At 33.4% G+C, this 27236-nt stretch overlaps 3 protein-coding genes and 1 long non-coding RNA gene across 8 annotated transcripts; 2 read left to right on the top strand and 2 right to left on the bottom strand.

Annotated features, from left to right (window-relative positions):
• Positions 1-1991: 1991 nt before the first annotated feature.
• Positions 1992-3591, bottom strand: LOC120086486 (F-box protein SKIP23-like). The gene has a single exon (XM_039043161.1). The coding sequence runs from the start codon at positions 3318-3320 to the stop codon at positions 2145-2147; it is 1176 nt and encodes a 391-aa protein (XP_038899089.1). The 5' UTR covers positions 3321-3591; the 3' UTR covers positions 1992-2144.
• A 524-nt stretch (positions 3592-4115) lies between these two features.
• LOC120086485 (tRNA pseudouridine synthase A) lies at positions 4116-6187 on the bottom strand. Its single transcript, XM_039043160.1, has 2 exons — positions 4880-6187; positions 4116-4779 (listed from the first exon to the last, which is right to left on the bottom strand). Exons 1-2 carry the CDS (start codon positions 6121-6123, stop codon positions 4464-4466), a joined length of 1560 nt encoding a protein of 519 aa, XP_038899088.1. The 5' UTR covers positions 6124-6187; the 3' UTR covers positions 4116-4463.
• Positions 6188-9269: 3082 nt separating this feature from the next.
• On the top strand, positions 9270-14006 carry LOC120084914 (probable alpha-amylase 2). Its single transcript, XM_039040725.1, is given in 14 exon segments — positions 9270-9353; positions 9558-9656; positions 10282-10375; positions 10378-10407; positions 10493-10719; positions 10800-10875; positions 10878-10938; positions 11168-11280; positions 11440-11528; positions 11841-11963; positions 12181-12343; positions 12745-12780; positions 13329-13399; positions 13491-14006. Coding segments are annotated over 14 exon segments (1722 nt in total). The 3' UTR covers positions 13947-14006.
• Positions 14007-15958: 1952 nt separating this feature from the next.
• LOC120086477 lies at positions 15959-25670 on the top strand. 5 transcript variants are annotated; one of them, XR_005484233.1, is made up of 8 exons: positions 15961-16167; positions 18717-18745; positions 19652-19735; positions 21925-22002; positions 24619-24694; positions 24785-24891; positions 24995-25094; positions 25173-25670. It is a non-coding gene; the product is annotated as an uncharacterized LOC120086477 (long non-coding RNA). The 5 variants fall into 5 exon arrangements; XR_005484235.1 differs by lacking the exon at positions 18717-18745 and having other exon boundaries at positions 15959-16011; positions 16081-16155; positions 24785-25094; XR_005484231.1 differs by having other exon boundaries at positions 15961-16155; positions 24785-25094.
• Positions 25671-27236: the final 1566 nt, after the last annotated feature.

Below are 27236 nucleotides of genomic sequence, written 5' to 3'. Positions count from 1 at the left end.
CTTATTGATTTTCTCTCTTTTTTATTTAATTTCTAGAATGAGCATATAGGTTCATTGAATTGACTACTTAATCTATTATATGTTCTTTGCTCTTGCTATGCATGATTTTGGTGTCCTTAATTGCATTGAAAGCATGGTTAATTCAATAACAATAGGTTTTTGTTATAATTATGGCTTGATTTCTAGGATTCTAGGATCACCTAAGAGAACGAAACCTAAAGATTGAAAATGCATTAGGTTACAATTGGTCATTCTTTCTTAATGTCCGAATCAATCCAAAAAAGTAATGCAATTGACTAAATGAAAGGGCTTGTGTGACAACGTTTAGTTAATTTAGAAATATATGATATGTTGATATTGCATAGGGAGTTTGTATTGGCTTTCTCTACATTCGATTAGGCTTAAGAAATGGTTAATCCTTGAATGTTTTCATAATTAATCGATGATTAGATTCATAGATAACCCAATGGTCTCTAGACCAGCGAAGGTAATCTTATTCTCAATTTCTCTTTTTCTCAATCTATCTTACTTTACAATTTAATTTCCACATAGTTTTCCCTGTTAACCAAACAACAAGACCCTTGTTTTTATTGCTTTTCAAAGGCGAATTTAGCTAGAAGAAATTCTATCTTAGGCTCCCTGTGGTTCGACCCCGGACTTATCACGTGTGCTACCTAGTAGTGTAAGTAGTCAGTTCGGTGAATTATAAATATTATTTGATTGTCGGGGGAAGCTTATGACACCCATTCTCCTAAAACATAAATGATTTTCAATTCTCTGGAAGAAAATGGACAACATAATAAATAAATTAAGAGGTGAAAGTAGGGTTTAATAGTTCAATTTTTTTAAAACCAAGTGGTTATTAAACGAGATCTTGAATATTTGACTTTCATTTTTATATTGAGGATTGTTTGTATACGCATTATTAGGAACATAACTGTCTATCATATACACCATGGTTAATGATTTTTTTTTTGTACAAATGTTTGATTCCTTACCTTTTACACTAATAAAAACGAAATGATTTTTTTTTTTTTTGTACATACTCGTTTTTTGAAACAATTTTTTATGGTTACTTTTTAAGGTTTAGTCTAATTTGCCACTTACAAATGAAATAATAATATCCACAAAAAAGTTTATGTACATGTAAAAAAAAATGCATAACAATGAATAACACTCATACATCACAAATTATTTCCAACGATTAAACGAAATTTGGACTATAAAAAGTAGACTCTGAATTTAAAATTAATGAACCTCAAACTAATTATTGGAGGAATTTTGCAATTAGTTTGAGCCCTATAAGTACGATAACAAAATATAGGTAGATTAGAATAAAGCTAAATACAAATAAAACTAAAATCAAACATACTACATACCTTCAAAGGTTCGGAATGAATTAGATCGAAACACTAAGACTAAATAGAGTTATCGTTAAGAGTTTATTTATATGTTCACAAAAACTAGGGTGTCATTAAAGGTCTCATTAGAGGTAGTTTTCGTCAGAATTGGTGGTCTGAGGTGGATGATAGTGTTGGTTGACAGAGGTAGTGTTCATCGGAATTGATCATCGAAGATGGTTTCTGTCAAAATTAGTCGTCGATAGTGGAACCATTGAAAATATTAGATGGGAGAGGTTTGAAATGAGTTGGAGAGAGAGTTGAATCATTTCATAATCGCTCTCTCTCTCAAACATGCGTAGAGTCAATTCAAATTAAGCACTCAAAATCAAAAGGGAATGCTATAATTAAGAAGTTATAGACTTATAAACGTACAATATTGTTGCTATATTTACTAGTTTTTTTTTTTTTTTTTTTTTTTGTCACTTATGCCGATGGCCTTAAATATATTCTCAGTACAGTTTCTGTGTCCAGATTTGTCTATTGTAAATTTTAGTGTACATATTGCTTTAGGGTAGAAATAGAAGATGTAAATTGCACTACGCAAGACAATTCTAATTATTTATCAACAATATGGAACTCCAAGGAAAATGACAATCTAACTGATACTTTATTTATAAATTTCAATTGAAACGATTCTAATTGTTTATCTTGATCAATGATTCAATCGAAAATTATTATTTTCGATTGAAAACGATAACAATAATTAAGCAATTGAAACGATCCACAAACGCAAACGTACGATTAACAAGGATTCGGCGTAACCCAAATGGGTGGAAGTAAACGCCGGCGGGAATGGGAGCTGCCGGAGTAATACGGTAGCGGTTCAAAGCTTTCGTCACACAATCGGAAAATCCCCATATCCGGCTCTTCACCCTGTCCCTGATAATCGTTGTCGGAATAATCATCGGTGTAATATATACAATTCCCTGAGATTCCAGCAAAATCAGCAGCAGAGAAAGCCATCGAAGAATTTCCCCCAATAAACAACGCCATTTCATTCAAGTTTTCAACCTTCTCCCACCGCGGCCCTTCCCATTCCATTCGAAACACCTCAAACCGAACCGTCCGATAAATTACAGATACCAGGTCGTCATCCATGCCGTCGTTGACGATATCCAAATACCGACTCACCAGCAGCAATTCCTGCCCTAATTTCACCAGATATTGTATATCGCCGGCCAATTGCCTCTCCGTCGCAACCAGTGAAACTTCAGAGCGCGAACCGCGTAGATTTATCACCGAAACGACGCCGTACTTATCCACCGCGTAGAACACTCCGTCGGAGAATACAATATCTTCGCAATCGGACGGTGCGTCGTCTACGAAAGTCCACGATCCACCGCTCCGGCAAAACGCCAAATCGCCGCTGTGATTGAGAATCGCCACGGCCGAGAAATCGTTTTGATTCCATGGACTTGAGGACAAAACGATCTTCTTGACAAAAGAATCGCGCATCTGCCGCAAATTTCGGGTGTAGATGTGTCCGGTGGGTGTACGAATAAGGTATTCTCGGCCAACTCTGGAGTAATCGAAAGAGACGACGTTGGGGAACGTAGAGAGGGGAGGTAGACGAAGCTTGGCCCTGGTTAGGGGGTTGAGGAGGAGGATCGTCGGAGTTTCATCGAGGATCGCAAGCCACCCGTGAGAAGAACCGCACCGGCGCTTCCGGAGAGAAGCCTCCGGGAGGTGGAGGAAGTGGATTTTGTTGTCGGTGAAGTTAAATAAACCACATTGGGAGTCGTGGTACAGAGGAATTATGAGGCATGGGAGCTGGGGAGGAAGACGGTGAGGAATTTTGGGGACCGATGATCGCCAGCTCCGACAGACAACTCGAAATCGGAGATAGTCGGAGTAGACGGTAAGGTGATCGGAGATGTATTGCAGAAGATCGGACGGGAGTTTAGTCCAGTCGGCCATTTTTCCAAGGCCTTGCACTTTCGTCGAGGAGATATATTTGTTCTGAAAGATGAGATGATGATGACGTGTTTACCAGACTTTTTTTTTTTTTTTTTTTGTCATTTTGACTTATATAATAGAACTACATCATTCTTCTTCTGTTTAATTAATTTAATTTGTTGTATCTTTTGGTTTTTGAAGAAAATATAATAATCAAAGAGGCAAAATAGAAGGAAAATCCACTCTGGCCAAGTTTAAGAGCCAAGAAAGAAAAAGACCTACAAACTAACTGATAGAAATAGAATCCATTAATTAGTATAGGCCAAGTTCAATTGAAACAACGTTCTCTAAAAGGGAAAAAAATAAACTAATGGATTAAATGGAGAACAGACTACTAAAAAAGGGCAACAATGTTACTCATTAAGAAACATATGTACATGTGCAAATACTTTTAAGTTTTATTTGATTCATCATCTTTTCTTAATTTTCATTAGAAATCTTCGTTATTTCTCAAACCATTATCAAAATATCTAATCTGATTAGCCAGACAGCATTCCAGAAATCCGTACTAAATTTTATCAAACGAGTACGAGACTTTATAAAAGTTTGAACTCGTAGATAAATATTAAAAAAATTTATTATTGCTGATCCTCTACTTGGATCACAGTACTGAGTACACCAAGTACTTGACCTCTGCTTCAAATTTTTGTGGGTCGACCGCTACTTGAGCTATTTGACAACCTACGATATACAATCTCGAGAGCACAAGCCACTTGAAAAGAAAATACAAGAACCATTCTTTTTCTCAAGTAAATCTAAGCTAAAGGCAACGAATTGCTGCAGTTATTCTTTTCATTAGATGCATTGGCAAAAAATATTTTAGAGTTCCTCTCTCGTACATCTAATATTCTAAAAGTTACAATTATTGATCATATGGTAAACAATTTTTTTCGAACCCTTGTAGTAGGGGTATGTAAGGATAACATGACTCGTAGATAAGTAATCAGAACTTGACATAATTAATGGATTGGCCTCACTTTCTTAAACAAAATTTATGCATAATCTGATTAAAGTAATAATTAAACAACACTAAATCATCAAAAATAAATATTTTTCGCTCAAAGTATCCAAATGGAAGGTTAAAGCAAAGATGGAAGAAGACCTTTAAGTTTCAGCTTGTGTCTCCATGGCAACACTTGTGTTCATAGCAATTTCTGCGACCTCATCAACAGCACGTAAATCGGGATAATTCCGATGGTTTAGAGAATGCAACCATAAGGCCACAGCTCCATCTTTGTGCTCCGTGGATGCAATGTGAGAATATATTTGCTTCATTTTGAAATCTTCTGCTACCTCTTCGTATGCTTTCATTGATACCTCTTCATGACTGTCTTTCCATTTTTGATTATACGATGTGAATAGGCATTCATCTAAGTACAGCCCAACCTCAGGTGCAGTGGGCACATTGATATTTACATCCCTGTGTGAATTTTGGTTACCAAAAGTTGATGGAATCCAATTCTATTCTATTAACAAATGAAAATCAAATCAAATTGTAGTTGAAAATGGCAATTACTTACTTTTGCAAAGCTTTCTCAATCAATGACTCTGGAGCACAGTTCCTCATAATTGCCACGGCAAGACCCATCATCTTCCGGATCTGATGAAGCATGAAGCTCTGCCCTACAACTTCACATTTCACAAATTCAATGCCTTCAACCACGACGGTGGTAGACGCATCAAATGAAACAATGAATCGACGAGCAGCAGGGTCCTCTGCTTTTGTTCTGGTAGTAAAATTATGGAAGTTATGAGTTCCTACATAATTCTTCAAAATCCTATTGAACCTAGCCTTCTCCTCTTCGCAATACTTGAAGCTCCCTGAAGGTTTCTCGTTCCCATTAACACTCTCTTTGCTTACAACAATCTCTGAATCATTCCCTAATCCAGACATTTCACTGCCTACACTTTTTGCAGTACTTTCGCTTTCAACATTGAGTTCAGTACAACTATTTTCGACTAAAACGCTACTTTGTTTATTAGAATCAGAGATCGTGGCATTGTCTTCTAAAACCCTATTTTCCTGAACATCAGAAACTTCAATGGCGTTTCCAGTGTTCGACGAAATGTGTGACTCAATTATCGCAGTTTTTACTTCGAAATTGCGCTTGCCCATCAAGCCTTCAACCTTGCGTCCTCGTTCAGAGCACTCTAAGCACTTCACAAGCTCGTTGTCAGACCCTAAACTAGCCTTCACACTTTCTCTATCACGATGACAATTAGGATCGAGAGCGAATACAGGAATTAGGTATACATACCTTCTCCGATCACAAAACTTTTTCGCATTAAATGACGCTGTAACGCGCTTGTACCCGAAAATTCGAATCTGAGGCGAAAGATTCGAATTGAGACGATCAACAAAACCAGGCGGATCGATGTAGAAGCGACCGGAAACGACCTGACCCACGGCGCTCACGCCCTTATCAGTGCGAGCCGAGCGGGCCCAATCGTAGCGCTTCGAGAGCCCTCGGTCCTGCTCCGGGACTGCTCCGGCGAGATATAGGGCTTCTTCAAGGTCAGCTTCAATGGTTTTAGCGCCTGGATTCTTCTGCATCCCTTGGTAACCGACGCCACAGTAAGCAAAGAAAATGGCGACCTTGCGGCGCTTGTACCTTTGTTTCTTCGGCGCCGCAGAACTGGAATTGACATCTTCGTCGTCGGAGGTGGTGGTTGTGGATGACATTTTGAGCTTCTTCGGATCTGGTTCTTCGATCAACGGTTGTGGCGGTGATATTCTGGTTTCGGTTGGCGGTTCTTCTTCCATTTTAGTCAGGCAGGGGAATGAAGTGAAGTAGACATTAGGGTTTTAGAGTCCATCCCATGACCTATCCAACAGATTTAGTAACTTCCAACTCAATTATTTAATATTTAATATTTTAATTTTGTTCTTTTTCCTTTAGTTCAGTTATTATTTTAATTTCACAATGTACTATATTTATATTGGTTAGAAAATATGAAAATATATTTTTCATAAAACAGTCTATATCGAGATGTGTACTATTTGAGTGACTGTATGGTATATATGTAGTTTTTTTTAATCATTTTTTTCATAAGAAATAACCACTCAGGAAAATTAGAAGTGCAAGTAAAAGAAATACAAGAAAAATTCATTTTGACTAACTCGTGAGCCGAAGTATTTCAATCCCGACGTATAATCACACTTAAAAGTTGATAAACTTGTTAGAATTTCTTATGGAAACTTTAAAATATAAATAAATAGACCTAGATTTGTAATTGGTTCCTCGCCATTTTGGTTCCTATAGCTTAATCTTGGTTTAAAATTGGTTTGTGTGGTTTAAATAGTTTCAAACTTATATTTTATTATGGTAGAAGTTACAAATTGGTGTTTATGTTGTTTAGGGTTAATCAATATTGGATACATGTGTATCTTTTTGTATTTGACAATAAACCATATTTTTTATAGTTTGTGTGTACCTCTGACTATGATATGATTTAAGATTTAATAGGATATATATGCTCGTACACCAAGAAAAATATAAATAGTCAATTTAACTGACATTTGATGTCATAACGGTCAAAAGATTTATAATTCAAATTTTCTAACAAATTAAAAAAGGAAGCTAGATTAAAACATACCATCAAAAAAAATAAAACTTTTAAAATTATCTATTGAAACGTACCCAAATCTAAATAATCAAAATAAAAATTTCAAAACCATATAAACAACCAGGAAAAGAATAAGGAAAAAATAGAAGGGGGAGATTGGCAGTTTACTTTCATAAAAATTATCAAACAATTTTGAAGCCACAAAATGCAAAAATAAAAAATTACAATCCAAATGTTCAACTTTATGATTGTTTTGTTACTTCAAAATGAATTCAGAATTTTCTTGAGCACTTTTCTAAAACTAAGGAAATTGTTATAAATATCTTACTATGCATGGTTAAACATACAAAGTTACAAACTAACCATGAAGCAGTGAAAATCTCAAATCATCGAACTATGAAATTATTACCAATCTAAAAGTTGCACCTCAATTTTTTATTTTTCATTCACGTCAACCTAAAATTAAACTTTTTAATAATAAATATTATAGTTTTTTAATAAATTAAAATAAAAAATAAAAAAGTAATGAATTAAATCATAACCTTAGTTAGATGATTTTTTTTTTAACACGACAATTGTGAGGATGAGAGATCAAACCTCCGATCTATAAGGAAGATTGTGTCAATTACTTGTGATTGAAAATAGTCCAACGAGTCAAATTATGTATAATTTAACTTGACCAAATTGGAGTTTAAAACAAAAGTTTAAAATGTTGATGTGGACATTATAAAAACAATAAATCAACTAATAAGTAAACATTTTAACAATAGTAAATCTAATGATGGTTATTTATGTTATATAATGTTTAAAAATTGATAACGACCAAAATATCGATATCTTAATATTATGAAAATGTCGATAAGAATATCGATAAAATGTCATGGATATTTTTTAAAAAATTATAAAGCAAAATATTCAAAAAATAATTTTAAATCAGTAAATAAATATTTTATATGATTAAACAAATTAAAATAAATATTTTATATGATTAAACAAATTAACATGTATATCATATTTATATGAGTGAAATCTTATTATTTATCTGTATCTATGAAAACATAGAAATATCAATATAATATATGATATTATATTTAATTTATTGTTCATTTTTTTTAATCATACGTTGAAATGTGAACCGAAATTTTATATCATGGTAAAAGGAAAAAGAAAAAGAAAAAAACAATATTTACATACAGCCTAAGAATGCATATAAGTTCATACTCTCCAAAGTAATTAAAAAAAAGATAAATTATCAACAATTTTAATGGGGTAAGAAGGCAAATGTAGCAATTAGCATACGTTCAATCGGACGTCCAGGGTTAGTATTCCATGAAACTGACAGTTGCTTAACGCGTAAGCCATTGCAAAATGGTTAGCGACGGAACACGCGGGCCAAAGGTCCGCATCCCACACCCCTTCGATTGGTTCTAGCGAAGAATCTCGAGTTCACGAGGTTGCGGATCAAATGGCCTTGAAACTTCTGAGACCAATCATTCGATTGCAAATGGTGGAGCAGTTAACATCCGATTCCCTAAACCAGCAAAACCAGAAACATCGAACCGTGTAGTGTTCTTGAACACCAAACTCATTAAGATCATCGTTCAAACGTCAATTCCTTCCTCGTTCTTTCCGCGACATCCTCCGCAGTCGGAATTGATTGCTTCTTGGTAACGTTTCTCATTGTTTGCTAAGTAATTTCTATTCATCGCCTTGTCTTCTTACGGTGTTCAAACGCGGAATTCTAATCGCATGACTTAGCGAAGCGTTTTGGTTGTTTAGCTATTTGTCTATTGAATATGTATACATGACGAATCACTCTCAAAGCATCTTTCGTTGCATTTGCGTTTTTTCTTCTAGGTTTATTTTTTCTTCTAGGTTGCATTTGCTAAAAGTAGCACTGTTTACATAGTTATGTAGTTAGTCTTATCTCTTTCTTGAATTTTTCAGCGGTAAATGTCTTCGCGCCAATCTAAAATTGTGATTTCAGCTTATTAATTCGTATTATCAAGGTTGATCGCATCTGCTGCATGTTAGTTTAATCTATTAAGAGGTGTTGATGAAGTTGATTTTGGACAGGTTAAAGATGTTTTAATGTTTTATCCAGTTTGAAATTGAAGAATAGTTTCACAAATTGAAGCAGGTAGTACGTTTGCGCTTACAGAATTAAGCTAGAGCCATGAACTGTCTCCACCACGTCACCAACTACTCTGTTACAATTCTAGCTCGTTATCTTATAACTTATTTTCCTTTTCCTTTTTCGAGTGGCCATCATACGAAGTTAAGATTACACAATATGACTGAGGTTACACTTTGCAGAGTGTGATGTTTTTTCGGTGTTTGATTATGGTTGCAGGACATCTCTATTTTCTGCAACTAAGACTTCAAGGTTTTCACGAGCTTCTTCTGAGTATTATGGGTGATGATAATGTATGCTTCTTATTTAATCCATATTTCCGATGGGAATTTTTCCGGATTATTTAAGCATGTGGAGAAACAAAAAATTTCATTAATTTGGCAATTGTTTCCCTAATGAACTCTCTGCATCACTTTGATATGCTTTTAGTCATAAATTTGTTAGAAGTTAGAATATCCATTATAATGTACAAATTACTTTTTTGTGTTGGAATTCAGGGTTTTGATGAAAGCTACGAGCAGACTGATACTGATACGGTCTTTTTTCTGCATCAATATGATATGCCTTTTCGTTTTGACAACAAATTTCACGTCATGGTATGCTCATGTCAAAAATGTTCGTGAAAAGATCATACCTCTCTTGGAAGTGACTTCAAATTCTAATACATGTCCTGGGCCCTAACTAACCAAAAGGAATGCTTGAGGATGCTTAAAATTTGACTCAGGGATAGGAGATTTTAAAAGAGTATGCTTCTTAGGTATGAGTACGTTGAGCAATATTTGATTTTACAACAAAATTTGTGGTTTATATGGAAAGGATAGGTACAATGGTTGAAATCAGAGCTGGTTTTCTGCTATGTAGGTTTTCTTTTGTTTGAAATTATCTTATCATTTTTAATAATTTCAGTGTTTCTTTTTGGTTACCTGTAGGGGCAGTGATACGCAATGGAAGAGAAATCCTTTTCCAGGTAGAGGTTACAATTTTAGCTTTCTGATTTTTGTGTAGAGCAGAGGTCAGCAGGAAGATATTTCGTTGCTCTTAATTGAGGGGATGCTTGGCGTTTGAAATTCATCCTGGATGTTGTTGTTTCTTTTAATATAAATCAGTTAGAATTTGAGGTGGGTGGACTTCACGACTGTCAATGTTTTAGATCAAATCTCCAAGTCATGTTAAACTTATGAGAGAAATTCTGCACTCATAATTTTTCAATTGTAATTACAGGCATTCAACTGGGAATCTCATAAATGTGATTGGTGGGGAAATCTAGAGTGTAAAATTCACGATATTGCTAAAAGTGGATTTACCTCTGTGTGGTTGCACCTCCAACTCATTCCATTGCTCCTCAAGGTCATAGTAACAAATTTACTTGAATTTTTATGTTCCTTTTACATGTGTGCGTGCAAAACTCTTGATATTTTCTTTACAATTTCAGGTTACCTCCCTCAGAACCTGTACTCCCTAAACTCTTCATATGGTTCTGAGGACATGCTGAAAGCTTTACTTCAGAAAATGAAGCAGTGTAAGGTTAGAGCAATCGCTGGCATAGTCATCAATCATCGTGTTGGGACTGTTAGAGGACATGGAGGAATGCATAATCGTTTTGATGGAATACCATTACCATGGAACGAGTGTGCTGTTACCTCGTGCTCTGGTGGCCTGGTATTTCTCTGTTACAATTTCCAAGTGAGTTCATAATTATCAGAAAACCTTTGGTCTTTATTCTGCGGTATCTATTATAGGGCAATCGTAGCACTGGGGACAACTTCCACGGCGTTCCAAACATTGATCATAGCCAAACTTTTGTCCGTAGAGATATCAGCTGAAGTGGCTATGCAACAGTGTTGGGTTTCAGGATTTTCGTTTTGATTTTGCAAGGGGGTAATACTGTCCTTCTCTGTTTGTGTGTATGTGTGCATATATATTGGGGGGTTGGGGCGTTGCAGAGGTTCAAGGATAAATTATTCTGAAAATGACAAGCTCCCTCTTCTCTGTTCCAAAATTTCACTTTATCATCATCTCAAATTTTGTCTTTTCTTTTCTTTTAAGGAGTTCTTCAATTGGTTCTAACATACAGTTGCCTTCTTTTATCTTTGATGTTTGAACTCAGTTTTTCTGCAAAATTCGTGAAAGAATATATAGAAGCAGCAAAGCCAATGTTTTCTATTGGAGAGTATTGGGATCCTTATAATTATAATGGCCATGACTTGGACTATAATCAAGGTAAGATGATGATGCATTATGTTGATAAATTGAAATCATGTTTTAAGTTATATCAAGTTTCTTGAATTTTAGTTTATTTGAATGGTTTATGTCTGTATAATATCCTATGTTCTTATCAATTCATGTGTTCCATAGTGATGATTACAACTCTAAACGCAGATAGGCATAGACAATGGATAATAAATTGGATTGATGGCACAGGACAACTTTCATCTGCTTTTGATTTTACAACTAAGGGAGTTCTTCAGGTATCGGTGTTGTATGTGAGGCCATTGCTAACCCCCTTCCCTCCTCCAAATTGTAATACTAAGGACCTCAAATCTTAATTACTTAAAATAGAAAGGATCAATTGACAATAATGTCAGGATTTTCATTTCCCTATAGATCAGTAGATCTACAATGTTTGGCTTACTCTTTCCATTTGCTTCTTTTCTCCTTCTGTATTGAGTGAGGTTTGGGATATGTTAATATATGCTCTTGCTAGTACAATGATTAACTAAAATGCATTTGTTTCCTCGTTTACTTCTTGATAAACATAATCTAATTAATTTTGCTTGTAGGAAGCTGTTAAAGGACAATTATGGCGTCTGCGTGACTGTCAAGGAAAGCCACCAGGTGTGATGGGGTGGTGGCCTTCAAGGGCCGTGACATTCTTAGATAACCATGATACTGGTTCAACACAGGTACCACAAATTCATAACTATTTGTGAAATTATTCGTTGACAAATTTCAACATTTGTGTTTCATTCCTCATTATGTGTGTGATAACATGGTCTCAATTTGACCATGTAGCCATTGTGCTTTTATTTGGATTGATATGATATTTGAAAACACATGTTTGGAAGTCATGCCCTGTATTGGGGATTGAGTGTGACCAGACCATACATGAAATTGTCTTAGGAAGCAATGGAGAAAAGAAGTATTGATGCATACCTGCATGAAGTTATAATGTCTGGTTGTTCTACGGCTTTTATATGGCCAGATATGCTGCCAACAGAACAGTTACTGGATTCCGTTCCATTTGCCTATGTAGCTTTCATGTTATTGGAGGAAATTATCTTTTGTAAGTTGTGTATGCATTTTTACAACATGTAACTGAGATGTACTGGTCCAGCTCAAAATATATCTGAGTCTCTCTTTTATATGGGTTTGTTTGAACTTGAACCAATTAAAATATAAATAGTTATGGCAATCCAAGTCTGTATCTTCACAAGTAGATTGCTTTAGATTATTATTTGGAAACTCATAATTAACTTTTTTTCCTAGGTTGAAAGCAAGCATCAAATGTGCTTTCAAGTATAGATATGGACTTGGCAGATCATGACTATTAATGCAACTTGACTTGCTTGGCAAATGAACCTATATTATTCTTCACGTGTATTTTCTTGAAATATATATAGAAGCTGAAATTGTACCACCATAATATTAGTGACCACTAACCTCAGCTTGCCATTGTTCTTGCAGGCCCATTGGCCCTTTCCTGCCAACCATATCATGGAGGTATACAACTGTGACATCATACCATCGCATTTGCAGTCTCTCGTTCTTACTTGTAGTCTTATTCTCGCTGCACTGTCACTTTCTTTGTGGTTTTTGGAAGCTTTCAATTGTTTGGTCCAATTATTCGTTGTATAAGTCTAAATACCCAATCACATGTTCCTCATCGAGTTGTGTTTTTTGGAAGCTCTCAATTGTTTGGTCCAATTGATCCTATGTACGACTCCGGCCCTATCTTCCTACATTGGATGTTCTTTAAAGCAAGTGATTCTTGGAGATCTGTCTACATTTTGAGTTTGTTTCCAACTTTTAACTTCAAATCCTATAACTGTTCAAGCATGCTAGGTGATCAGTCTTTGACATTTCTGGGTTAACTTCATTAAAGAGCTTAATATTTATTTTCTCGTCTTCCAGTTGCTACCGCAACTACTTTTATGCTTGGCCTAGAGTAGTGTCTAATTCCGTCATGCATCTAATTTCTGCTTCCTCGAGCTTTGGTTTATTAATCCACAATGCCCTGCAGGGCTATGCATATATTCTTACGCATCCAGGGATTCCAACAGTATTTTATGACCACTTCTATGATTGGGGTGACTCGGTGCACAGCGAGATAGTAAAATTAGTATGTTACATGATTAATAATGCTTTAATTGAGTTTGTTATCCTCTATTCAAGCAAACTCCTCATGGTACTTAATTCTATTTTTCTTGCAGATGGACATTCGGAAACGTCAAGACATCAACAGTCGGTCATCTGTGAAGATCCTCGAGGCACGATCAGATCTTTATTCTGCAGTAATTGGGGAGAAACTGTGCATGAAGATCGGAGTGGTTCTTGGTGCCCTTCTGGTTCGGAATGGACTATTGCAACCTCTGGCCGCAGATATGCAGTATGGGAAAAATAAGGTTTGGAGATTTTATCTACTTTCCCCAACTTTTTCCGGAAATTTAAATACACCATGCTGTCAAGTCTGTTATAGAAATGATTGCTCTATTCAAGCAAACTACCCTTCCCTATGTGGAGCTTTGAGTGCTATATATGGTGGACTGACTCTCGAACAAAGTTTATTGTACTTGGAGAATAGTTATTCATTATTTGGATTATGTAGATACTTACCCCAATATCTCTTTGTTTACGGATTCGTCCATGCTTTTATTAAGTTAGAGTAGATGGTAAAATGGTGCTCATCACGAAATTGTTCAATGACATTACTAAAGGTCGTTGTCGTTGTCATGCAGATGTATGCTACTTGGAGGAGTACAATGATTTATAAACTTATAGTTGGAATAATGAAAATTAGGAACGAACCACTTTGAAGTCCACTATGAAATTGGGATGATGCATCTGGAACTATGAAGAAGTTTGAGGAGTTACACATCCATAGGAAACAACAATTATTTAGATCTAGAAGCAAGCAATACGAGGCTGTCTTATTCTCGTTTTGGAGCTATTATCAGAATTTTGTTTCCCTTTTCTAGAACCAAATCCAGTGAAATCATATTCATATTCAAATTCAAATATATATATATATATAACGGAAGTGCGAAAGTCACAGATGACCTTTTTTTTTCTAATGATTTATTTTCAATTATAAAGTTATAAATAATAGTGGAAAACTTTAAGTTTTAGGGACCGTATTAGAATGAGTTTGGATTATCATGTAATCCAAAAACCATGTTTGGATTGAGTGATTTGGACCCGATTTGTAATATTTAATTCGTTCCATTCCAATAATTTTTAACCCAAATCTCTTTCTCACTGTTTTCACGTTTCACTATTCATTTTCATTTTGCCTTCAATTCTTCACGTATTCCAATACTTCTCTGATTCTTAGTTTCAATCTCTCGAAGAGCAATGCGTACAGATATAATCTCCCTGGGTCATTCTATCATAAATTTTGAAAAAGTAGAAACCCAGGGAATGGGGGAGCACTGGTTGTCTTTCCATCGATGCCTCAAAACTAGTTATTACACCCCGCCCGGTCCTTATTAGGGTACAATTCCTATCATCTGCAGGACTTATGCTCCATAGACATGGATGTCTTTACATCTGGAGGATATTTTATATGGGTGCAACAACTGAGTAATCATCCATTCTTTGGATGAATCTGAAGGCGTGGAGGAAGACTGAAGTTAATTTGAATGAGCGAACCTCTGTGGATCTTGCAAACGGGTCGAGTGTATTAGAACTTAAAATTAAATTTGGTATGTATATTGATGGGATGACTTCAGTAAACGGATGGGATTTGAACATCCATAATGATGAGCGGAACATTAGAAAATTAGGGGGAGAGTTTAGGCATAGTAAGCTGAAAAATGAACCAAGGACATGGCCTGATCGATTCAGTTTTATTTAGTCGGTCGATTCAATTCTGTTTCAGTCAGCAGTTTGATTGTTGGTTATGATGTTTCTGATATTTCAAAAGGTTAGTTTCGGTATCTGACTAAATCGAGTCGAACAAATCTGTTTGTTCTCTTAATTCTTAAAGTGTGTGCCACATGGCAGAAGAGCAGGGAAGAGACTACCAAGCATCACCATCACCATACCATGGTCAATGCGCTCATCATTTTGCTTTGAAACTCCAAAAGATACACAGAACAACGCAACCCTTCCACGGCTTCCCTAATCTCAACCTTCATCCTGTGAATGTATGTATTAGTTGGGCCATTACCATGTTTATCAACAGTGAATCTCTATAATTCTTACATTTTTATTTTCTCTTTCTAAATTTCTTGAGTTATATAACGGTCCCGTGTGGACACTACCTTGTCCCAGTCATCAAACTTGGACAGCTTTGTTTTACTTGCCACTTGATTATTGGATAGGGCTGATTAATTTATTCTCAAGGGGTACTAATTAATCACAGCTAGCTAGTTTGCTTTTATAGATTTGACAAGTAAATATTCATGATTCATCTACTAGCAGCAGCACTAGCACTTTCTATATGCCTATTGGAAATTATGATTTTTTATTCAGAAACACATTCAAACTACTGTTCGAAGCAGAGTCTGCCATTCATGTGACTGAATATTATCTACCAGCAACACGGCTTATTGCAGGAAAACGAGTCTTTCTTTTTTTATACCACGCACTCATCTTTTTGTTCTCTAACTGCCGTTTCAGATTCTCTTCATGCAGGATTGTAAAGTAGATTTGTTGAGGCTCCAAATGCAGCAGCGATGAACATCACCTCTCTCTGACGTCCACCGCCGGATCATAATTGGGGATTCTCAGGTAAAGTTTAAAAAAATAAATAATAACTGTTGATTTTTTATTGGCTTTGAGACATTTTCATTAAGGCAGATATCCACTTTTTATCCACAACGGCTCGCAATCATTGAAAACAGTGTGGGAATCCCATCCACCGAGAGCTGTGCGGTAAGCAAAAGTGTAAGGCCCACTTGAACAATAACAAAACGTTGTTGGTCTTTACTGCTTTCTTGCTGCCTGTTCCTTTGAATGAAAATTCTTGTTTTGGTCAACCATTCTGAATTTTAGTTAAGAAAGAGAAATAAAATTAGCTGCTGCTTATAAGCATGCGTAAGTAAATTTTTCTAGTCGTCGTCCCTACAATGGCATACACGTTTCCCCAAGGAAAATGGAAGTTGTTGGAATTGCACCCAGGCCAAGGAACGAACCACATGAACTTTTTCCTAGATGTAAGACAGACCACATGAATATTTTCCCCATGAACATTAGACTAAATGAAGGGTAGTGGGTCATTTTACTCATGTGGATATCTACTATCTAGGGCCTGGGTTCCACATTTTAGACCAGTGAAAGGGTTTAGGATGGTTTTTTAATTAGAAAAATATTTGGGTGCATCTCAAATAGAATTCATCTTTGTGTATTCCACCAAATCTTCCAATTATAATTTATCATGTGTCAAATTCTTTTTGCTTATATTTTTAAATATTTTAATTATTTTTCTGTATAGTAAGATACATAGAAATAGGTGATATCTGGAATGAATCTAATTATTACTCGTCTAGGTAAGAAGATTGGGAAGAACTCGAGTTTAGGAATCTTTGTGTTCAAGGTGTAAGTTTGAAAAATAGAAGTTCACGAAAACTGTGAGAGAAAATAAGTTTGAAAAGAGTGGGTTTAGGTTTAGACTGTTGAATCTCACTAGCTCGTCCATCAAACCCTATACTTGACAAATCCAAAACCAAACATGAGTTTTGATATATTAAAGCCAAATCTACTTTACCTAAACCCAAACTCTCAATCCAAACACTCAAATAGTGTTCATAACTTTGTGTCTTCCATGGTTTTGAGTATAGAAGCTTCAATTTAAGTTATACAAATAGAGAATATGTTATAAAAATTTGACTTCGTATAGTTTTTGGAATTAATAAATTCATAATCTAGAATAAACAAAATGAGATACTAAGACTGTGTGTCGTTGAGACTTGAGGATACTTTTTCGATGGTTAAAAACATTTCTTTTCCAAAATTTGGAATTTACAAAAAATGTGCTCTTGTAAAAAAGAAAAGGAAAACAAAACTTAAAACTAAAACACAAACATGTTAATTGTCAAACATGAAACTAATTTATTATTCAATATGTTTTTTTATTCAAGTTCAACGAGTGGAAATTAAACTGTTGTTGTTTGAAATATTAATTGGTATCTTTTCTATCAAACTAGACTTGAATTGGCTTATTAGGATCCCATTTGATACCATTTGGTTTTTTGTTTTTGAAAAGCATACTTATTTTTTTACCATGATTTACAACTTTTTTAAAAAATCGTTGATTAAAAAATAAGTTTTAAAAACTTTTTTTTAATCAATGATTTCATAACTTTTTTAAAAAATCATTGATTAAAAAAAAGTTTTTAAAACCTATTTTTTTTAGTTTTCAAAACTTTACTTTTGATTATGAAAATACTCCAAAAATGTGTGGGTATATACAAAAGTAGGATTCATAGGAGTAATTTTTAATCCAAGACAATTACGGAAAGAATTCTAAATTAGTTTTGTTGTGAACCCATTTGTACAAACTCAATTTGTAGGTTAAATGGCTCGTGTTTCTTCTGCAAATTTGGTGACTTTCTCCGAATGTTCAAAATCTAACAATGATTTGGTCTAGAAAGAAGATAATGCTTACATGTATCACAATGATGTTGAACAAATTTCCTTGCAAGACCGACGAATAGTTAATTCCACCATCTAGCGTGCAAACATTATTTTTTAACATTCAAAAAGTTGAAATAAATAATAACCTGTGGAATATTATCACTTTAGTTAGCCTCCAACACCAAGCGACCTAGAAAAAGCATGGAGTTTAATTATATATTTATACAGTTGAAAATTATTATATAGACTTAGAATGATTATGCAAATAATCTTGATTTTTTTTAATAAAAAAGTATATATTATTTTTTGAAAAAAAAAAATGTTGATTGTATACATTTCATTTAACTTTAGCTCCAATGAATATAAGTCAATTATTAAAAGCAACTCTACATGATTGAAGTCGGGTGATATAGACGCTAATGTCCTCACCTTATGTAGAAAAAGGTACTCTAGAATTATGATATTATATTATATCTTTTTGGCTACCAATTTTCGACTATATTTCTGTATAGTTAATTGTTTTGGTAATGGGATTCTGATGTTGCATGATTAGAAGTTTGTCTAGTTATCCTTTATGTTAAATTAATTCTTTTTTTTTTTTAAAGGATGGTGTCATGTTAGCATGTCATTAATAATATTAGTGACTAACGCATGTCATTAATAATATTAGTGACTAACAACAAAGTGAAGGAATGTTATCAAAACTTTTTGACATTATTAAGGGATAAAGTGCATTTAGGAATGTTTATAACAAGGCACTTTAGCACGAGTACTTTAGTGAAAAGAAATGCATCTTATTAACACATTTGATTCTTATTTCTTGGTTCTTGATTTTTTTTTTTTTTTTCCTTCTTTTTTAGGAGCAAAAGCATCCAAGAGTATCTGTATGGTACAGTTTCTTTTTTTCAACACTTTACTTAGAAACATGATAAATACGAATGCGAAGTTTTATGTGATCCAGTGGAAAGTACTTTTAAATGTGTGTGGGGAGTAGAGGAATTAATTTATCTGGTGGATGTGTTAATTAGTTGTGAAAATTTATAGGGTAAAGTGTGAAGGAAGGAGAGAATAAAATCGGGGGTGGTGATGATAAGATCTGGGCAGTAATCTTGAGACAAGATGTGCGGGGTTGGAAGGGGATGATAGGGCAGTGTCCTCGATGGTGGGAAAGGCAAAGGCCAAAGGGTAAGGGTAAGAAAAAAGGGAATCTTAGTTAATCACACACATTTGGCATTTGGTATCCGAAATAAAATAAAATGGATATTGCATTTGAATCAAGGATTGAGACATCAATATTGATATTTCCATTTCACGAATATATCGATAAAATATGATGCAACATGGTTAATAATCGTTATTAGTATTTATTGAGAATTGTTCAAGGCAAGAGTCAAAGTATATATGCGGGCTTAAGTCTATAGGGTATTGGGAAGAGGTAAAAGGGAAGGCACATCCCAACAAGATAAAAGTCAATGCCTCGAGGTTAGGCCGACTAGTCGAATCATTAAATATATACCAATTGAAAAATAACTCTATTACACTCAATTTAGCATCCTGCAACTTCCAGCATTGAAAACAGTTTTAACATCGCCAACATTTTTCATAACTAGAGGTGAATTTCAGAGGAAAGGTCTATAAATAGCCACATCCGACGACCACGAATGTGAGAAGTAATTTCTAAATGAAAGTATTGGTCTTACTTCTTATGTGTTTGATTGAGTTATACACTTATTGTATTAATTTAGGCATTAGAGTGTAGTAGGCTCTCGATATCACACGATAATCATTTACGCAGGTTAGCTCGATAGCAAAATCAGGGAAAGCAAGTTGAAGGTGACGCCCACGAGGCCAGGAGGACCTAAAACAACAACCTAAGCGGGTATTCTTATTCATATTGGTTAAATAGATTTTTTTTTTTTTTTTTTTTTTTCTCGCTTCTCTGCATTATTTCTGTTCCTGTGTGGGCATCAGACAAAACCAAACCGAATTCCAAAGACAGAGTCTAAAAAGAAAAAACCCATTCCATTCCTCTTTCCATGATTTTGAAAACTGCTGAATTCAATGCGAGTCGTTGGGGGTAGATTTCAAGCCATTAAAAATTCTCAGAGAAAGATAAAAGAGAGAGATAGGGATGTTGGTTGCTTTCATAAATGCAGGCGTACAGACACACACTTATACATATTGGTGGGACTTTTGTTTTTTTCTCTCAAAATTGCTTTCCCCCTTTCCTTTTCTATGGTATAACTGTAAGCTTTTTATATATATATATTAAAACTATTTGCTTCTCTTGACAAAGACCTTTCACTCGACAAAATGGACCATTTTCCTTCCCTTCTCTTTTACTGTGCTTTCCTACCCTCTCTCTTCTTTAACCAACCATCTCACTGTAAATTTGAATTCTTGACCTTGCAAGTTCATGGATACGGAAAGTGACAGCTCTCACCCTCTAATTTCCACCCTTTTTTTTAACCTTTGACTCCAACCTTCCTTTTTCCTTTTTTTACTTTCTCAATTTGACATCCCCTTCAATGTGGTTTAGTATGTGCATGTCATGCCCCTTTATTTTCAATAGTGGGTAGGTTTTAATTCTAGTTTCCTTATTTGTAATGTATATAGTACTTTAAAACAGATATGTACCGGATGATCATGAATTGAACTTATTATAACTCATAAGTGGAATTCCTACAATGTCCCTTTTTTCAGACCAGTTTTTAAGGGTTTATAATTGCCAATTTAAAGATTGGGTGTTTGTTTCTTGTAAGATAAGATAATTACTAATAGTTTAGTTATGTTTGTTTGGTTCCTTCTGGCCAATTAGAGATATTTGAGTCATTATTCTTTTTTTAGTTCAACAAAATCCGAGGTTTGAATTAAATTGTTTAATTACTTGTTAGCTAGCGCTTAAATTTGTGTAAAAATGTTGTAATTTGGACCTTGTAACTAAACTATAGGTGGAAGGAAATTAAAGTATTTTTTTTCTTGATCAATAAATAGTTTTACTGTTTTGAACATCATGAAAAGTCCACAATATTTATAATTAGAAGTTTTTTGTAAAAAAAGAAGAAAGGAAAATTCAGACTGACTGACTTTGCTTCCATATTCCCCCTTTTGTTGTATGTGAAATGAAAACACAAGGAAGTCAGAAGGGGAATTGCAGTTTTGAAAATGCTTTGTGAAACGGACCTAATATGCTACCTCTGGGACCCATCCAACACCGAATTGGCTTCCTAATTCCCTTTTCCCATTTTATCAACAAAACACATTCCCCACTTTTCCTTCTTTTAACTTTTTTTTTTTTCCCTTTTCTTTTAACTTAAATCTATTTAACAATCATTTTCTCATTGACATATTCCTAATTCCTTGTAAAGAAAATACTTAATACATTCCAAACAGATATTTTATTTGGATATCGTAGATTTGAAAACTTATTAGAAAAATATGGATGTTTTAAAACTAATTAGAGAAATATGGTTGTTTTGTCTGTTCGAGATTAGATGTCGAGGATTGAGAATTCGACGAAGGTGAATATCGAGGGTTGAGAACTCGATAAACTCGATGATGCTTTGCTTGGAGACTTGTCAAATGTTGAACATTCGACCTACAAAAGTCGAAAGTTCAACCCTCGACAAGTTGAGTCGTTCTATCTCTGTTGTTGCCAACCTGCACTGCTGACCGAATCTGGGTAGTTTTAATAAGTCTGCCATGTTGTCGTGCCCCCTCCCTAACCACCGCTTTTAATTTCAACTCCTGTGGGTTGAGTGTTCAACACTTGACTTATGTCTTTTTATCAGTCATTCTCATATCACATTTTCGTCTTTGCCTTTGCCCATTTTCGAAATTTACTGCCTTCTTCCTCTACTAAATCCCATTCCTCTCATTTTTCTCACTGCTTTCCATTTCCATCTCTTCTATTTCATTTGATACAAATTGTTCCCACACTTCTCCCTTGATCACAAACTATACTGGTTCGTTACTCTACTAATTTTTTGTTTTTTAAGAATAATTATAAACTTTATTTTTGTTTTTATATTATTATTTATTTATAGATTCTTTTTTTTTTTTTTGTAGTTGTTGCCAGATAAGAAATAATAGGAAAAAGGGGTGAACGTTGTCACTTTGAAGGAAAAAAAAACTATCATCGAATTTGTGAGTTAAACTTTAACTTTTATTTATTAGTAGTTTTTTGTTTTTAATATTTGTTTATGCTAAATATATCATTTTTATTCCTTATATTGATGTCTACCATGATAATGTTAATTTTTTAATATTATTTTTTAATTGAAGATCAATAAGTAATTTTATTTATTTGTCCTTTTTTTTAATGATATTCTATATCTTAGTATTGTTTTTTAGTTTAGCAAGTTTAGTTTATTGTTATGTTTAAAAAGTTGATATTTATAGTTTAATACAAAATTATTGTGATAGTTAACAAATTTAGTATAGTTTAAAAAGTTTAGTTTATTCTTATGATATTTGATTTATTTAGTATTAACTTTGATGTTTATAGTGTTAAAATGTTTAGTTTATTATTATGTTTAAAAGTTGATGTTTATAGTTTAAACACTTTAGTATTTTTAGTTTAATACAAAATTATTGTGATTTTTTTTAATATATTTCTTATGATATTTGATTTTTCTAGTATTAACTTTGAAAATATAGTTTGAAAAAGTTTAATTTAATTTATTTTTTTTATTTTGTATTAAATTTGAAAAAATAGTTTTAAAAAGTTTATCTCATTGTAATTTGAAAAGTTTAAGTTGTTGTTATATTTAAAAATAGTTATAAAAAGTTTAATTTATTATTATGTTTAAAAAATTGATGTTCATAAAACTTAAAAAGTTGATGTTTATAAATTAAAAGGTTTAATATTTTTAGTTTAATACAAAATTATTGTGGTTTTTTTAAAAAGTTTAATATTTTTTAATATATTCTTATAAAAAGTATAATACAAAAAGTTGATGTTATCCTTTTTTTTTTTTTTTTATAGAAAATTGCGGGCAAATGCTTGGATTTTTGTTGCTTACAAATGGTAATATGATTGATGGTATTGATTGAGTTGACTATGATCAACCACCAACTGGAAATTTTAACATAAATATGAAATTGTATTTGAACAATTCATTGAAATGGTTGGGATGTCACTTTGTGTAGATATGGGAACAAATCAGATAGAAATAATATATAGACATTCTAACCTATAATTATCAGAATCAATAAGATTTATGTCATACCCTATTTCGAATGCACAAGCTATGAACTTGATATTCTCAATCGCAGTGCCACTGTTGAATTTAGTGCATTTGTATGTAAATGTAAATAGGATAGGGGTGGATATAAACTTGACTACATCATTGAGTCAGTTTGAAGATCCAATTGAATGTATTGATCCTGATCCGGAGTCAGTTGCATCATCATGTGATAATGAAGATATAACGGCTAACAACCTGTACAGAGACTTCAGAACTAAAATAGATAATGAATTTGAAGAGTTGGATTTCGATGGTCGTGAACATGAGATACTTTCAGATACATTCAATGATTTGGATATGAATGTACTGGATAGCATTCGAGAACATGACCCAATTGTAACCCATGTGAACGTTGACAATACTCAATTGTATAAAGGGATAATTTGTCAAGACAAAGAAATGCTACAACACGTGGTCAAATATTTTGCAATAAAATGTCACGCACTATATGAGGTTGTTGAATCGACACCGACGATTTGGACAATTCGGTGTAAGAAGGGAGAGGAAGGTTGGAAGTAGAGATTTCGTGCAATAAAGAAAAAATCGCATGGCTTGTTCGAGATCACTAAGTACGATGAGTAGCATACATGTTTCTATTCAAAACTAAGTCAAAGTCATGTGCAATTGGATTCATCAATGATTGCACTAGAGTTATGTGATGTCGTAAGAGAAAAACCATCTATCAGTCAACATCAAATCAAAGTTTGGATATCATGTTTCTTACCATAGGGTATGGGAGGGCAAAAGAAAAGTGTTGGTTAAAGGTTGTATATGGTTAAGGAGATCAATCCTGGAACACGTGTAGAGTAGATAGTGAAAGAAACGCTTACTGAAGGTCATGTTATCCTAACTTCTATATTTTATTTGGTCCTTGTATAGAAGCTTTTAATAAATGTCGCCCGATAATTCAAATAGATGGTACACACTTGTACGACAAATATAGATGAAAATTGCTGATTGCTACATCAGTTGACTCGAACAGCCATCTTCTTCCACTTGCATTTTTCGTTGCTGATGAAGAGTCTGCAGGCTCATGAGGATGATTCCTAAAACACCTGAGAGAAATTGTAACACACGAAGAGGTGTGTTTAAGATATGTGCGAGCATATATACTACAAATGATGGGTGGAAGTCTGTTTTCCGACAAATCAAGTCATTTGGTTAACTTGATGTTCCTGCCACTATTAGCTAACCTCTATGATACAAGGCGGTATTCATAGGGTGGAGCATGTTTGACATGGTTGTATAAACAACTATGCAAAGCAACAAGACCTGAGATTCGAGAGATAGTTGGGCATCTCATACTTTTGCAACTATGGGCTTAGGAGCGATTTCCAATAATGGCTCCACAGCTACAACATGTTAATGACGCTCAGTTAGTTGGACGAGCCTACGGTTCTCGATATGTTGTTTTAATTCAATTGGGTTCTCGATATGTTGTTTTAATTCAATTTAATTTTTATATCACTTATCTAGTTAATTTAGATTCTAAATTGTCAATTTAAAAATTTAGGTGGAGAGACAAATTTTGTGTGACTAGGACAGCCACATATGTAGTTGTACAGATACATCTGTTTCAACCTGATCAGGTACATTACAATGAACTTAATAAATTATTTTATACACATTTTTATTATATTCGTCTTTAATGTTCTTCAATATAATATTTTGTGTTTCAGGTTATTTGGGAGCTATACAAAATTATTATGCATACTTTGTCCAATTTTTGTACGAATGGTCAAAACATATGGTGGACGATGAGTACTCTCATATGTGTTTCACATTGGTGAGTGACATCTTTCTAACAGGGTGATGAGACAATTCGATTTTCAACTGGATGTCCCATCGCCTTGTAATACTAAACCCCTACTGCATGATATTGACTTAAGGACTGGAGATTGATCCGGATGTCACTCAAGACTATATTCATTGGTATAATAATATCACAAGGCGCTACGTCACTCGTCCGGAGCAGCTGTGGGTCATATGGTAAATGAATGAATATTATCTAATTATTTTTAATTTAAATTTATTTTAAATATTATTTAATTGTTTTATAATTCATAGAGATCGAACAACCGTAGACTCCGTGATGTTGCGAATGATCCAAACCAGGTTCTTGCTATATGTAGTGACAACCAAAGCTATATGGAGGAGATACATTATATATACGATATACCTATTGTTTCTCCACCAACCCCTAGACGTAGAGGACCTATACGAGAAAAATATTAGTTTGATGAGGTTGCCCATAATGTGAAAGATTTGCCCTTGTGATGCAGACGCAAAGTCAAACTAATTATGTTAGCCCAATGATGATTATGCCAGCATTTGGTTCAGGACATTATGACTGAGGCTGTTCTTTCGTCTTCATACGTGCATGGACACGGTCGGGGTTGTGGAGAGCATAATGAATATTCATATCATGAAGTGTCTGCAAAGGTACCAGAGCAACATCAAGAAGAACCAGAGCAACCTCAAATTCGAAGTCGACGACGACAACCAACTCGAAATCGATGACGTCCGTCTTGTGGGACACATTAATTTTTGTAATTATTTTTAATAAATGAGATATTTTAATTTACACTTTTTTATTTTTATGAGATATTATTTTTTTTAATTTATTCTTTTTAGAGTTTAAATAAAATAATAAAATATTTTAGAAATTATTTTATAAAATGAAAAATTAAAAAAAAAAAAAAAAAAAAGAAGAAGGTCGAATGTCTAAATTATTAAAAAAAAAATCTAAATAATTTCAAAAGTACAATATCTTTCTAAATATTTTTTAACATTACTATATTTTTTTTAATTTTCCCTATTCCAAACTATGCTTATTATTATTATTTATTAACATTTCACTTAATTATCCAGTTTCTCAAGTCACAAATCGATCGTACTTCTATTTTAATTTTTTTTTTGTTTTATATACAAATGTGTGCATTTTATAATGTATCGAAATATTGTTCAAAGATATATTTGAAAAATCGTGTATGACTAATGGTTTGTTTGTATTTGTAAAATAAAATAGGTTATAATACCATTTTCATCTATGTATTTTAAAGGGGATATTCGGGACAATAAGTTGTAAGGTAGAGAGTTGTAAATTTCATCATTGTTTGGTCCAAGGAGTTCGTAGATCTCACAACTAAAAAAAGTAACTTTATACTTTATTAACTCCTTACGTAAGTCTAAGAGTTCACAACTTCATAAACTTCATTCATAAACTTCATAACTCATAGAGTTTATAACTCTACTCAACCTGAACATCTCTTAAAGTTTATTCAATTTTAGTTATTGTAATTTCAATTTATTATTGTTGAAACTTTCAATTTTTTTTTTTTTGTTATTTATTAACATTTTTACTATAAATTTGACATACGTATCAATTTCTTTAATATTATTATTAAAGCTAATTTTAATCAAATTTAATTTTGAGGGATTCGATTTAAATTTAAAAGTATAATGACTAAAATTTAACCCTTTGAAAATATAGAAATAAAATAGAATTATTACACTGATACTCCAATTTATACTATTGTAAATCGAAAACTTGGGCATTGATATTAAAAATGAATCACTGTTATTGATGAGATCTTAAAATATTATAAACAAGATACCAGCGGTATAAATATTTTGTTGGCATAACATTATCAAAAATTTTACGAAATTGAGATCGTATTCACATGATATAATATTGAGACTTTGAAATGCATGTTTATATGGACGTTTTATTTTCTATAGACCATTATTTAAATTTGAATTATTTTTTAAGTATTTAACACATTTAATTTGAATGTTGAAAAACCTTCTAGATTTTGACTGAAGATGTTGATTAAATGTGTATCATCATTAATGTTTTTTTTCCCCGCTCTCACTGAGTTAATGATCCAATTTGAATGGAACAATAAAGTATTGCGTCCTTTAGCACTATGGTTCTTTCCAATAGTCAGACTTGTGCAACTTATATTGACATGTATTAGATGGTCTCTTTGAAAATATCTTGATAATCTTTCTTTGTCAAAGGTTTTGAAATTTAACAACAATTAAATAGAAAAAGTTTTTTTTTTTTTTTTTTTTTTTTTTTTTAACTTGTTCAATTGAATTTTAAATTTAAGTTTATGCGAGACTACT

The sequence above is a fragment of the Benincasa hispida genome, chromosome 9 (genome assembly GCF_009727055.1).
Source record: "Benincasa hispida cultivar B227 chromosome 9, ASM972705v1, whole genome shotgun sequence".
Classification (NCBI taxonomy): domain Eukaryota; kingdom Viridiplantae; phylum Streptophyta; class Magnoliopsida; order Cucurbitales; family Cucurbitaceae; genus Benincasa; species Benincasa hispida.
This window is presented reverse-complemented; position numbering and strand designations above follow the sequence as displayed.

What these genes read in the sequence shown, in the direction of transcription:
- LOC120086486 (XM_039043161.1), bottom strand. Translation starts at nt 3,320, where the DNA reads ATGGCCGACTGGACTAAACTCCCGTCCGATCTTCTGCAATACATCTCC.
- LOC120086485 (XM_039043160.1), bottom strand. Translation starts at nt 6,123, where the DNA reads ATGGAAGAAGAACCGCCAACCGAAACCAGAATATCACCGCCACAACCG. An exon ending in ATTGAGAAAGCTTTGCAAAA is followed by an intron (nt 4,780 to 4,879) that starts GTAAGTAATTGC and finishes AAATTCACACAG; the next exon opens with GGATGTAAATATCAATGTGC.